Source organism: Rhipicephalus sanguineus, chromosome 4, assembly GCF_013339695.2.
Source record: "Rhipicephalus sanguineus isolate Rsan-2018 chromosome 4, BIME_Rsan_1.4, whole genome shotgun sequence".
In the NCBI taxonomy this organism is placed as follows: domain Eukaryota; kingdom Metazoa; phylum Arthropoda; class Arachnida; order Ixodida; family Ixodidae; genus Rhipicephalus; species Rhipicephalus sanguineus.
This window is the reverse complement of record NC_051179.1, coordinates 65,818,669-65,832,524: the sequence shown is the minus strand read 5'-3', so window position 1 is coordinate 65,832,524 and position 13,856 is coordinate 65,818,669. Positions and strand designations below refer to the sequence as shown.

Below are 13,856 nucleotides of genomic sequence, written 5' to 3'. Positions count from 1 at the left end.
TGCGGCCGTTCCGTCAATTTCATAAATACCAAAATTGGTACGGCGTGACAAGAGTTCATGACGAACATAATGACAGGTCCTAACATGCAAATCATGACGCGCATGTCATGTGCAGCATGAATTACATGACATGGTCTCGGGGCGCTCGCGGCCGTTTAAATGAAGGGATACATACGAAAACTGGTATGACGAGACATTTCTATATGACGAACATAACTGACACGTGGTAACATGAGAATCATCATATGCATGCCATGTATGGCATGATTTACATGCCACGCTCATGGCGCACTCACGGCCGTTTCGCTAGATTGGTGTACACGAAAATTGGTATTGTGCGATGTGACTTTATGAAGAACATGAATAACAGGTGGTAGCATGAAAACCATGACATCCATGACATGTATGTCGTGATTTACATGCCACGCTCGTGGTGCATTCTCGTCCGTTTCGCTTGCGTGATATACACCAAAATTGGTGTTACGCGGAACGACTGTATGACGAACGTGAGACGTGGTAACATAAAAATCATGACATGCAAGTCATGTACGACATGATTTACATGTCATGCTCATGACGCACTCGTGCCGTTTCGCTTACTTGACATACACCAAAATTGGTATTGCGCGACGCGACTGCATGACGAACGTAAACGAGAGGTGGTAACATGGAAATCATGAGATGTAGATTATGTATGTCATGCTTTACATGCCGCGCTCATGGTGCATTCCCGGCCGTTTCGCTAGATTGATATGCACCAAAATTGGTATTGCGCGATGTGACTGTATGAAGAACATGAATAACAGGTGGTAACATGAAAACTATGACATGCACGCCATGTATGTCATGACTTACATGCCACGCTCATGGTGCATTCGCGGCCGTTTCGATAACTTGATATACACCAAAACTTGTATTGCGTGAAGTGACTGTATGATGAACATTAGCGACAGGTGGTAACATGAAATATCATAATATGCATGTCATGTATGGCATGATTTACATGCTCTACTCATGGTGCACTCGCGGCCATTTCGCTCCTTTGATATACACCAAAATTGGTATTGCGCGATGGGACATGTCTGACGAACATCTTAACACACGAATCATGTTATGCATGTCATGTACGGTATGATTTACATGCCACTGTCATGGTGCGCTCCCGGCCGTTTTGTTAACGTGATATATACCAAAATTGGTATGGCATGACACGAGTGCGTGATGAACATAAGCGACAAGTCATGCATTTATATACTAGAATATGCGTTTCATTGGCATGATGTATACTAGATTGTGCATGCATGCGTGCATGGCAAACATGCGATATATGGGACTAGATTCCATGGCATGAATGATTTCATTTGGCTCAAAGACAAACAAGGCGATGTATGCAGCTCTTTGCTGGCTGCTTCGCATTACATCGATTCCCACAACGCGTGGGATCTGCCGAATTTTTTTTTTCTTCTTTCTTTAACAGCGAAGCTGTTAAGCAAATCGTTCCTTCTGAGTCGATCCCAGAAAACTATCATCATCTTAAAGGGGTCATGAACCACTTTTCCAAGTAATGATCTAATGGCCTCAGTATCGGAGTGTACTGCCTCCCGAATCGATTGCCGCAAAAATTTCTCGAATCCGTCAAGAATCAGCGGAGTTACGGGGGTTTGGCGCACGCTCCCAGCGCTTTCTCTCTTTTCTCGTGCCGGCGAGCGCACTGGAAGCTAGACAGGGAGGGATGGCATGGGGGAAAGAAGTTACGCCAGCGCGCGTCATGAAACGCGATCGCTCTCCCGCTGTGATTCGCTTGCGCGAGTGCGGCTACCGTGTACTGAGGAGTGCGGCGCCGGCAAGGGGCGGCACCCCGCGGCAAGAAGTGCATCTGATCCGAACGCCGCTCTCGATTTACGTCGGCTATCGGCCAATAAGCATGCTATGGGTCTTGCGACGTACAGCGGACCGACGCCCCGCCCACCGACGAGAGTGAGAACCGGCCTCTGTTTGAAAAGAGGGTGCCTGGGGAAACGGCAACTTCGCGCTCCGCTTGTGGCCATTACGCGGCGCGCACGACTGTAATATTTGGCAGAGCAGTTCATAGCCGTGTCAGCTTTCCGCAGGATGTGTTTTTTCAATCGGCCCAAGGGGTGCTTCATGACCCCTTTAACGGGTATGTCCCAATGTGCGGCTATCTGGGAACGAGTACAGAGAGAGAGAAGGAAAGAGAGAAACAGAGGGACGGAAAGAAAGATATAAAGAAAGAGAAATAGGAATATTGTTGCCGAAAAAATATTCTTCCCCAGGCGGGATTCGAACCCGCGTACCCTCGATCTGAAGGCGAGCGTCCTAACCACTCGGCTATACAGGCACGTTAACATAGTCGCGCAAAGCCTTGCATAGTATAGAGCAGCAAAGAGAGGGGGAAGGGAAGTGAATGTGAGGAGTAGAGATGTGATGGTGAGGAGGAGGGGAGAGAGAGCAAAGCATAGCACAGAAAGAATGAGGAAGAGAGAAATAGAGAGAAAGAAATGCATAGACAAAAAGACAGAAAACATCAATGAAAGAGAGAGAAGAAAAAGACAAAGAGGAAGCAAGCATCGCGTCCTCTAGCGACCAAATACCGTACCACCTGGCGAAGCCGCGCATGCGCAGTAGCTAAGCCACGCCCACCGATGGAGACATCACGCGCAACCTCCGCTGTACAGTGCATAGCCTGGCTGCGTACTCTCGAGGAGCAAGCCGCGCATCTCGAAGCTAGACGTGTCGGTCGACGGGGAGTACGAGCGGTGACGGGTCCCTGCTTCGCTGTGCCAAGCTTTGCGCGACTTATAGCTAACTGCCCGCAATTTTTTTTGTAATATTGTCGCAACATGTTTGTATTGACCCTCTTCTAATGTAACAGCCTCTTTGAGCGCTTCTGGGGGTATCTTTCTCTATAAATTTTATTAGTCCGGCATAGCATAATCGTTCGACCGCGCTACTGTGGTTCGTTCCCTTCCCTCATTCGACGCTTCATTATTTTTTTCACAGCTTCTCCGAGTCGGTGGTCGTTTTCCTGTTGACCCTGATGATCCTCCTCATGTTCACACAAAGACCGCACTTCATTCCCGGTTGGAGCGACGCATTTCCCCACCAGATGTACGCATTTCTTATATGTATAGTTAAAGAACGACCTGCAGTTTATTAAACGAGTACCGACGTGTCGTTATTTTATTTATTTATGCTTAAATTCTCCACCTTATGTTTACCAGCGTGAGCCTTCGATAGGATCCATGCGATAATGCAGCGCTTTCCAGAGGCAATGTCGACTGAAGCATTTTAAAAATGTGCAAAATGCCGGGAAATTTTTAATAGCCAACAAAGTTATCCCCAATTATAAGGGAGGGGATTCTGCGCATTCTACTCATTGTCCTTGTCTTGGTCGAATCATATAGATTACATTAATCATATAGATTACAAAGCCTTAAAAAAACTGAGTTACATCCGCAGTACTTTGCTGCTCCGAAGGACACTAAATTATTGGCGTACAAAACACTGATTTGCCCAATTCTAGGATATACTTCATTGATATGAAACCCGTATAAGCAGTGCGAAATTAATCTCATTGAATCGGCCCAGCGGTAGGCTATTCGTTTCATTTTCGGTCGTCTCGACCAAAACTTTTCACCGACAGTGGCTCTTTCGGAATTAAACCTGCAGCTTCTTTCAAGAAACTAGAGCTTACCATGCATCGAACATTAGACCATTCGATCCACGCAATAAGACTTTCAAACACAATCTTTCCCCACACGATTGAACACTGGTATTGGTTACCTCCGGAAGTTCGTTTGTTACATAATTCTCAATTTTTAAACGCTGTTGCTGATGTACAGTGCCTTTATGTTTTCGTATCTTGCTGCTATTTACAGGTTCCTAAATGTTCGTATCTCTGCATATCGCATATCCCTGTATTTTTGAACGAAGAGACAGCGCTAGAACAGGACATGGACGAGAGGACACAAACACAGCGCCGCGCTTGTGTCCTCTCGTCTTCGTCCTGTTCTACCGCTGCTTTTGGTTCAAAAATCACTATGTACCGACCAGCCCAATTCAAGACGCTAATACAGTTCATCTCTGTGTATTTGCTTACATGTATGCGCACTCATGCCATAGCCCTAACGGGCTGCGGCATGTGTAAATAAAAATGTTCAAAAAATGAAGCAGCGTTGCACGAAGATCCGCCATCTAAGTTCCACAGCATGCCTTTGATGTGAGGTAGAGTCGCACTTAATTGCCCTCCAAGGAGCCGAGTTTTACGCAACGCCGGAGATAAACGCATGTTCGACGCCTTTATGCGTGCTGTGATAGTTTATCACGAATTGATTGCACACAGAACAGGAAAAGAAAAAGTTATCATTCACTAGACTATGAAAGCGCGAAGCTGTTATGTGGTTCCTCATGTAGAAACTTGTACCCGTAATGGTTTCTAACGCTTTCTAACGACATCCGTTTTGAAAATGGATGGTGACAAACAATCGCCTAGCATGATTGCCTTAAGCATGTTTCAGTACACCTGTCGAATTTCTGGTACTTCGCTTATCTCTACCTTGCGTTCCTTATTTTCATTAAAAGCTATTTAAAAACTATCCATGTCGTTACCCAAGCCTGCAACAATGCTCGTAACAACGGTCTACGCGACCTCCCCATTCGGCGCGTTACCAATAGGAGAAGTGCAATTTTGTCAATGCCTTACACACCGCGAGGTGGCGACCTTAGCCCAAGTCTCGGCCTCGCTCACAGCATCTATCCATATTAAAAATAGCTCTGTGACGCGCGCGTGCCTCTGTAACACCGCTTACCCCGCTTACGCTCGCCCCGAGGAAAATCACGGCCGGGCTGCACGACGCGCGTTGCGTTTTCCTCTAATCCGGCCGTGGTGTTCTGTTTACTTCTTAACATGCCGCGGGATGGCGACCTTAGCCTACGCTCTTCGGGTTGTCACACAGCTTTCTCTGATTACGATCTCAACGTTAACTACTACAGCTACCACAAAGGTTTATCTAATCGTTGACCATGGACGTTAGTCGTCGAGATTTAGATGTGCCACCAAGCGTCAACTTGGGTACGTCCACGTTAAGTGGTGCTATAGCTGCCAAACACCAATAGACATTGAGCAAGCTCTCCTATATCAATGCCGTACAGTAAGCATTCAACGACTTCTGTAAGGACACGTTTTACTTCCGATTGCTATCGCGGAGGGATAAACCATGTTTTAGGGGCGAAGCTCCTTAAGGCGGCACCCGTTCGTCCCTCGTAGTCGTAGTCGTAGTAGTCGTAGTGCGTAACCAATCTTACGCTTTGACCTCCAAGGTGGTGCCGGTGGGAGATTTTTCCTGTGCGTTGTTGAACAATAAAAAATTCGCAGCGTGCGCCTTAACTAAAAGCCGAATTCTTCTGTCTCTCATTCCCCATTAGCAGCCATTGGCATGTTCCAGTAGGAAACGTTAGTAGAAGTAGAAGTGTAAGTGTTACCTAAAAGCCGACTTCTTCTGTCTCTAATTCCCATTAGCAGCCATTGTTTACCTCCAAGGTAGTGCCTGGTGAGATTTCTCCTGTGCTTGATTAAACAATAAAAATTTTGTTCAAAACGCCGTTGATTGATGAAATAAACCAACGAAAGACGCCAGATGTTTTGTAAAAGCAAAACGAAAGAACGCCAGATGTTTCTAAAGCAAAACGAAAAGACGCCAGCTGCTTAACGAAAGACGCCAGATGTTTTCTAAAGCAATGGTTTTCTAAACAATGAAAATTCACAGCGTATATGTAAAATTAAAGTGAGCTGCAAGTCATCATAACTCATCGAACCTTTAGTATAAACGCGCCCGATCTCATGTCGGTGATGATGTACTGGGCAGAATTCACGGAAGATTCACGGTTTACCGATGAACCTCCGCAGCTTCGCCCACTCATCATCATTCACTCCGTGGATATGCTGTGATTATTCTAAAACCTCCTTGCGCACAACTCAGTCTGCAGAAACATGTCTCAGGTGATACATACGCACGCGCAGGATGATCAAGTCGTCGGTGCCTATGGTGGTGGTGATGACCATGCTGTTCATCGTCCCCAGAGAGAGCAATGTGTTCGGACAGACCGAACAGGGCATCATCAGCTGGGAAGAGGTGTGCAGCCGCGTCAACTGGGGCACCATCCTACTCGTCTGCGGCGGCATGACCATCGCTGACGCCTCCACGGTATTCGGTCGCACTTAGTCGATATGCCAACGTCTCCGGCGGCCTTCGAGTTTCGCGTTTAACAGCTGAGCTGTTTAAGCTCACCGGTGGTACCTGCGGTATTCTCAAAAACGCGGCCTGGCCCTGCATAGCCTAGATAAATCAAGTCAAGATGAGTTAAACATGGTATTATTCTAGCTGAACATGACTGAGACTAGCTACGCTTAGTCTATGAATTGATATCATGTGATAGCCAATCGATAGTCAATCAATAGCTAATCGACAATCGATCAATAACCAATAAATTCTAGAAAAACGTTTGGTTGAGCTTGGCCTAGCCCAAAGTGCGTGGCCAGTACCTTGTACTGGCCAATCAATAGCCAATTGATAGCCAGTCAATAACTAATCCATATTCGATCAATAACCAATAACTTAAGCTCGAGCTCAACCATGCATTTCCGCCCATTGCATATGTCGCGTCCAATGCATATGCATATGTCGCTACGTTTTTCTGCAAAGCTGTATATTATGGCTACGAGGTGGGAAAATGTGGCAGTCCGGGAGTGCGTAGAAACTATAATGAAGCAATGCCAGCATATGCTACCTCGAAGTGTCTCCGGGCTTGTACCACTTTCTCTTTAGCTTTTGTCAGCACATATAGCCATGATACCCGCCACAGCATGAATCGCTACCCGAAAAATCCGTGAGGTGTTCTTATATCCTTTAAGGTAACATCACCGAACACCAAGTGTGAAGCGCCCATCTCTTAAATATGGTGATAGAGAAATGGAAAAGCTACAACAGAAGACACTTAGATAGATCCCTGCTCGTGATAAACACCGGGTACAGCAAGTTTAAGCTTCGCTTGTTAACTATTTGTATTAAGTGCTTGGGCGGTGGTTTTATGTATGTTGAATTTCATAGTACTCTTGTTGTTGGTTTTTTTTAAACATTATGTCCGTTGATTCGTCGCTAGCGTTATACTGCATAACTTAAAAATTTCTATCTATCTATCTATCTATCTATCTATCTATCTATCTATCTATCTATCTATCTATCTATCTATCTATCTATCTATCTATCTATCTATCTATCTATCTATCTATCTATCTACGATTTTGTGCTGTCATGGCCGTTTCTTTAACATATATGTATATCAAAATTGGTAGGGCATCACGTGAGTTTGCAAGAACTAAAATTTGGGCGTGATTGTTGGAATCCATACTTGAACAAGTAGCGCAATAAACAAGGACACAGGAAGGATGGTCTTCTTGCTCCTTCTTCTGTCCTCGCTTATCTCGCTACTTGTTCAAGTGGGACATAAGTTTATGACTAACGTAAATGACAGGTAGTAAAATGAAAACTGTCTCATATACACCATAATGTACATGACACACTACTAACGCTCTTGCTGCCGTTTCATTACCCTTATACTAAAACTGACACGGGAGGAATATGACAAACATAGATGACAGATCATGCACGTTACACACCAGAATATATACGTTTCATTAGCGCGTGATATACCAGAATGTATATGCACGAATGCATGACAAATGTGTGATAGTGAAGGACTTGTCATGACATGAATGCCTCGATTTGTCTCGAAGCCAAGCAATGCCAGGTACGCAGCTACTCGTTGACTGCTTCGCATTACATCGATCCTCACAGCGCCTGTGATCTGCCTCTTTTTTTTTATTTCATTTTCGCGCAGAGGTCGGGCCTATCGGACCTCATGGTGATAAGCCTGGAGTACATGGACTCGGTGCCCGATTGGATCATGATGATGTTGCTGTGCCTCTTGGCCTCGGTGCTGACCGAATTGACGAGCAGCTCGGCCATCTGCAAGCTCATGCTGCCGGTGGTGCTCGAGAACGCGGGGCACCGGCGCGTCAACCCGCTCTACTTCGGCATCCCGACGACCATCGGGTGTTCCTTCGCGTTCATGCTGCCTGCCTCGACGCCGCCCAACGCCATAGTCTACCACATGGGACAGATGACTCCTGGCGACATGGTGCGTTCCCTATGCGTGTGTCTATACTCAGTGGCAACCTGTACTTCGTTTCGTGCATCAGGTACTACACTGTACAGGCAGCGAGACTTGTTGTAGTAAATGCGTTCCTCTCCAACAAATAGTTCAATGTTCTTGCTGCCCAGAACCTCATTTCTTTTTTGAGGCGAAAGCCTTAGATGCCTCGTCAAACGCGAAAATTGGCCGTCGGTGACGTCAACACAAAAGATGCAAGAAATCATCGTGTGATGGCGTCATCATAGACGTCACAGATCGCCAAGATTTGTGACGTCATCACGTCGTCACTATGACATCATATTGACGTCGCATGATGACTTCATCACATGAAATTGTCGCTCGGTCAAAAGAGGGACCGGTCAAGGAGGCAGCACAGAACCGAGTGAGGTGTACAGAAAGCGTTCGGTACAGGGCAGGGGAGGATCAATATAACGACTGAGAATAAAACGAAGAAAATGGCTTTCGTCTTCGAGTCGTCTTAGGTCAATGCATAAGGGACCCTGGGAGTATCTTGCTTTTTTTAGGCTCAGTAATAACATGATGTTTTGTGCATTGGAAATAAACAAACTTTGTTATGCGGCTACAAATATGTTGTTCCGCATCACTTTGCATTTGGTTGTTTTTGGTTGCTGGTATTTTGTTTGCAGCCATTCACGTCGTCTCACGCGCAGGCGCGTGCTCCTCTCACGCGAGCATTTACAAACGCAAAAGCTAACCACGAGACGCGCGGAGTTAGACATTTTGCTGACCGAATTTCTTGCATAGCTTCAACAGCTATGTACCTGATGTGTGAAACGGAGTGTAGTAACTCGGTGCAAACTCCACCATCGAAAGCGTAGTGAACAGCCGCTTCACCTCCGCAAGAGAGCCCCGCTATAGCTAAAGTCAGCTCTCGGCTTAACTTGTTTTTTATCCTAATATAAAAGCTGAGATTGATTCGAAATAAATGTTCGTATTCCACTTACGTCTGATAAATAGTTTGTTCTAAAAAAATTGTCAAGACGTTCTGGCTTCAAACTGAAACTAGTGACATAACGACGGATCTTTGCGATAAAATTCAAATGTTAACCACGTCTAAAAATACACTAAGGAGAAAAACGGTATGCAGTATTCCAGTTATTGTTTGTCACTTCTTTGGGATAGCTTAACGATAGAGAAAGAAAAAAAAGGCTTAACGCTCTCCTACAGTACACCTCTTCTAGTACACTCTAGTAGAGCACATAGTGCTCTAAAGAGTCCCCCCCTTTTTTTTTCAAAACATATTCTCTCCCGTAGTAAAATGCAAGGTATTCTGAATGGTTCTCTTTTGAACCGCACGTGCATACGCTGCATGTGTCTGTACACATGTAGCAACAGAAGTTAACTGGTGTGTAATCTACGTCTCTGTTTTGCTTTTCCCACGAATGATTCCGTAACCTGCTATAATGATTTAGTGTAGTAGGACAGATGATTACTGTGTCTTCCTGTATGTATACTTACCGCTTGTAAGATGTGTTCTCACCTGACAAGGTTACGGTGATCCGGAGCTGTGTTAGCAATAACCAATTAAGTTCCCAATGTGACAGCTGGACTGCTGCACGAAGCTCTCCTATACTAGAGTTACCTTTTTACAACACGACAAGCTCAACTGTTGCAGCTAGGAGGCGCTTGGCAAACAAGAAAACGCGCAAAAGGAAAATGCAGGTGTCGACGCCGCCTTGATGTTCCCTCACCAGCTCACTGTGTCGTCACGGATTTTCACGCCATCTTCTAGAGCCTACATAGTTCTTAATCAGCAAAAATAAACTACGTTCACCTTGCTAGAGACTAGGTTGCTAGAGACTCAACCTACCAAGTTTCACAAAATTTTCTTGAGCCAACGTGACCAGTGTAAAAAAGATTAAACGTGTTGAAATCCGTGACGTCATCCTGACATTTACGGGCAGAGATTTCGGCGCAAAGTTTAAGAATGACAGCTCATAATTTATGGGGTTTTACGCGCCAAAACCACGATATGACTGAGCCATACCGTAGTGGTGGGTTCCGGAAATTTCGACCATCTGGATTTCCTTTAACGTGCGCTGACATCGCGCAGAACATGGGCCTATAGCAGTTCACCTCCATCGAAATGCGACCTCCGCGGCCAGCAACGAACCCACGACATGCGGGTCAGCAGACGAGCACCGTAACCACTATAACACCGCGGCGGACCGCAGAGGACCTAAACCGATGGAGAACCTTAAAGACGCAAGGAACGAAAGAACCCACCGAGGCTCAAAAGACACCATCTACGAGTTGTAAAAATACTGCAGCGCCAAAAACACGCGGAGGGAGGAAAGCAAGAGCGCTGCAGTCTTTTTCAATTGTGTGCCGGCACGCCCAACTCGGCGCATTAACCATCTATGAGCTCAGCAAGATTTCGGTTCAATACTAAACACAGCGACACACTCGGAGAGTGATGAAGCTATCGCGGTTTTGCATTGAGGCAAGAGAATAATTGGTGCGCTTCTGTATTTGATCCCACACTTCGGCGATGATCATGTCCAAGCTGGTGCCACCCTGAAAATTCGCTCAAAATGGATACGTTCATCATTTTCACTGGCTTCGATTTGGACATTAGAAAATTAGCCGTAAAGTAATTAATGTACGCGAGCTGATGAGCAAAAGCTCGCAAAATTTTCGCACTGCAGCTAAGCATGCAGAGTATGACGTCACCACGATGCGGCAGCACTGTCGTCACCAATGCCTTCTATGAGCCCAAACAAGACGAGCGCGAATATATCGCTGCAACCAGCTTATAGTACAGATTATAAAACGTAATTTCAATGTGGCGAACGCCACCGCAGTAACCTGCGCACGCATTCGAAAAATGCACCCACGCTTGATTTGTTCGTTAAGGACAATTTCTCTCGAATCATGACATTGAACATACTACCGAATGCAGTCGGCGAATGGCAAAGACCATTGTACAAATAGAACAGTTTTCGTTAACTCGGCCTCTGCATTTTCTCTTGCATGAATACTGGCGCTCTCGTCCGTGTAAAGCAGATGAAGTCTATAGATTTTTCTCGTGCTCCCTCAGTTCCCGATTGAAATTGCTTACATTGTCACGCAAAAAAAGAGAAGAAAAGGAACACCGAGTCTTTTATGCACTCGCCTAAGACGACTGGAAGGCGAAAGCCATCCTCTTCTTTTTCTTCTCAGTCGATGTATTGATCATTCCCCGGCCCCATCCGAAAGCTTTCTGCCCATACCGTGGTTTTGCACTGCCTCCGGGATCGGCCCACCTTTGACCAAGCGACAATGTCGTGCGATGACGTCATCATGTGACGTCGCGTTATGTAGTCCTATTGACGACGTCAAGGTGACTTCAGAAATTTTGGCGATCTCTTTCGTCATTGAGACGTCATATAGTGACGTCATCACGTGATTTTGTGCATGACTCGTGTTGACGCCGACGCCGCGGGACAATGGTCAGCGCCGATGGTCACTTTTTCGCGTTTGATGCATTTAAGCCTTGCGCCTTGACGCGTGATCCCTACTTATCGGACCTGTCGACAGTAGCGGCTCTCATAGCTTCTTTGTTAGCTTGCTTTGTGGTAACATCTTCAAACAACATCCCTGAATAAGACGATAAATAGGGTGATATAAATTGTGCATTAAAATAAATTCTGGTGATTCACGTGTGAAAACCACAGTACGATTGTAAGGCACGGGGACTCCTGATGGATTTCGAACTTTTGTTTTCCCCTAACGTGCGCCTAAATCTACGGGTATAAGCATACGGACGTTCGTGTTCGCATACGGACGCTCGCACCGGTTGAAACACTGCCACCGCGGACGGGAATCGAAGCCGCGTTCTCGAGCATATATCAGCGCAATGCCTTAGCGGCTAACTGCGGCGAGTAGTTTATGCAAGGCGTTTTGCTAATTGTGCGAACGTATTCAGCGGGCAAGATGGCGGCATTCTAGCGGGAGATCGGGAATCGAACCCGCGCCCTCGTGCTTAGCAGCGGAACGTTATCACCGATAAGCCACCACGCGGAATATCGTGCTAATCGATGTTTCTGTTCAGTCATTTCGTTCCCTCCTGCCAAAGCATTGCCTGCTGGCGACTGTTCAGTAGGGAACTGTATTAATTAGGAAACTAAATATCGAAAAACAAGGACAAGTGCGTTAGCTATCTATAGGTTGCTCTCATCGATGCTGAAGTGTTGTTCCTGGAACATGCGTGATGGTCAGCGTTCACAACAGATAAGAATTTCCATGGCATTATAGAATAAAAAAAAATTTTTCAAGGGGGTGTGGTCCGGTTGTTCACTGCCTCCTTTTGTGTTTAAATATTTCATACTTTTCCATTAATCTCTCAAGCGTTAGACAGCATCTGTGTCGTGTATACATTCTTCTAGTCTTGTGCCTTGAAATGATGTAAGAATGGGCTTGTTGGGTGCGGTTCATGACAAAACTTGCAGTGCACAAAGGAGGACACGGACGAAGAAAGTCCGTGTCCTCCTTTGCGTCCTGTCTTCACTTTCTTTACCTATGTCTTTCTTTGTGCGCTGCAGTGTTTCGCCAAGTCTTGTGTCTTGTTTGCGCTTGTCGTCGAGTATTCGCTGTATTCAGCTTTAAATGTCGCGTATAACTTGCTCATTTGCACGCACGCTACACCATCCGCCTGCACTCGTGCCCGCACCAGGCTGGACCGGGATTCGTCATGAACATTATCTGCGTGTCCTTGGAGATCGCCGCCATCAACACCTGGGGCTACTACGTGTTCAAGGTCGACGACTACCCCCAGTGGGCATGGGCCAAATTCGGCCAGGAGCTCTGATTCTACGCTCACTCAAATGCAACCATTAACGGACATAAAAAAGTATTACCTTACCTGCGTACGTCCTCCTCGCGCACTTTTGGTACCTTGCAAACAGTTTTATATTGGCAATCCAGTAAGTTCTTTGAAGTTTACTCTCTGCACGACAGCTGTCTTTCTTGAGCGTCGGTGTTTTTATTTTTGACGGGAAAGGCGCCATTCGCGAACGCTTTCGCAATTCTTGCAACACTGTAGGAGGAGAATGACTCAATCCTCCAATATGAACAAATGAATCCGACCGACAATTAGGCCGAGGGAAGCATGGGGGGCATTTATTGTTGTCCTTAAATGTAGTGTAGTAATAATGACGTAAATTGAAATGAATGAAAGTGAATGAAGCATCACCCTTTCCGTCGTTGTTTCTCTAAAAATTCGGCATATCCCACACCTTGTGGGAATAGGTTTCATGCGAAGCAGTCAGCGAGTAGTTCTATGCTGAATTTTTTTTGCTTGGAGTCAAGCGTTACTAGGTGGATCGACGTGTTTTTGTAAGTGTAGTAGTTGTGTGCACATCGTGGGCTTACCAGGTACGTCGACAACTGGCGTTTAAAGGCTAACTTATGGTGCGACGTAGCACACATGTTAGAGCACATACGTCAGTATTATCGACACGAAGTGCACTTTATGGCGCGATGGTGTGGATATCATACGTAACTTTGGTTAGATTATTCATCCGGGCTCGAGCGGCGCTTTAGTATAGCTTGCTGAATCATAGGAATACCAATGTATTGTTTATTAGGCTGCTATAAAAGCGGAGCCAACACTGTAACCACAG

At 45.9% G+C, this 13,856-nt stretch overlaps 1 protein-coding gene across 1 annotated transcript in view; it reads left to right on the top strand.

Moving 5' to 3' along the window:
• The window catches only part of LOC119391269 (solute carrier family 13 member 5), a 30,337-nt gene extending 17,295 nt beyond the window's left edge, over window positions 1–13,042 (top strand). The window contains exons 8-10 of the mRNA XM_037658946.1: window positions 6,041–6,224; window positions 7,918–8,217; window positions 12,908–13,042. Of these exons, the coding sequence (XP_037514874.1) occupies window positions 6,041–6,224; window positions 7,918–8,217; window positions 12,908–13,042 (619 nt within the window). The remainder of the gene's footprint in view (window positions 1–6,040; window positions 6,225–7,917; window positions 8,218–12,907) is intronic.
• Window positions 13,043–13,856: the final 814 nt, after the last annotated feature.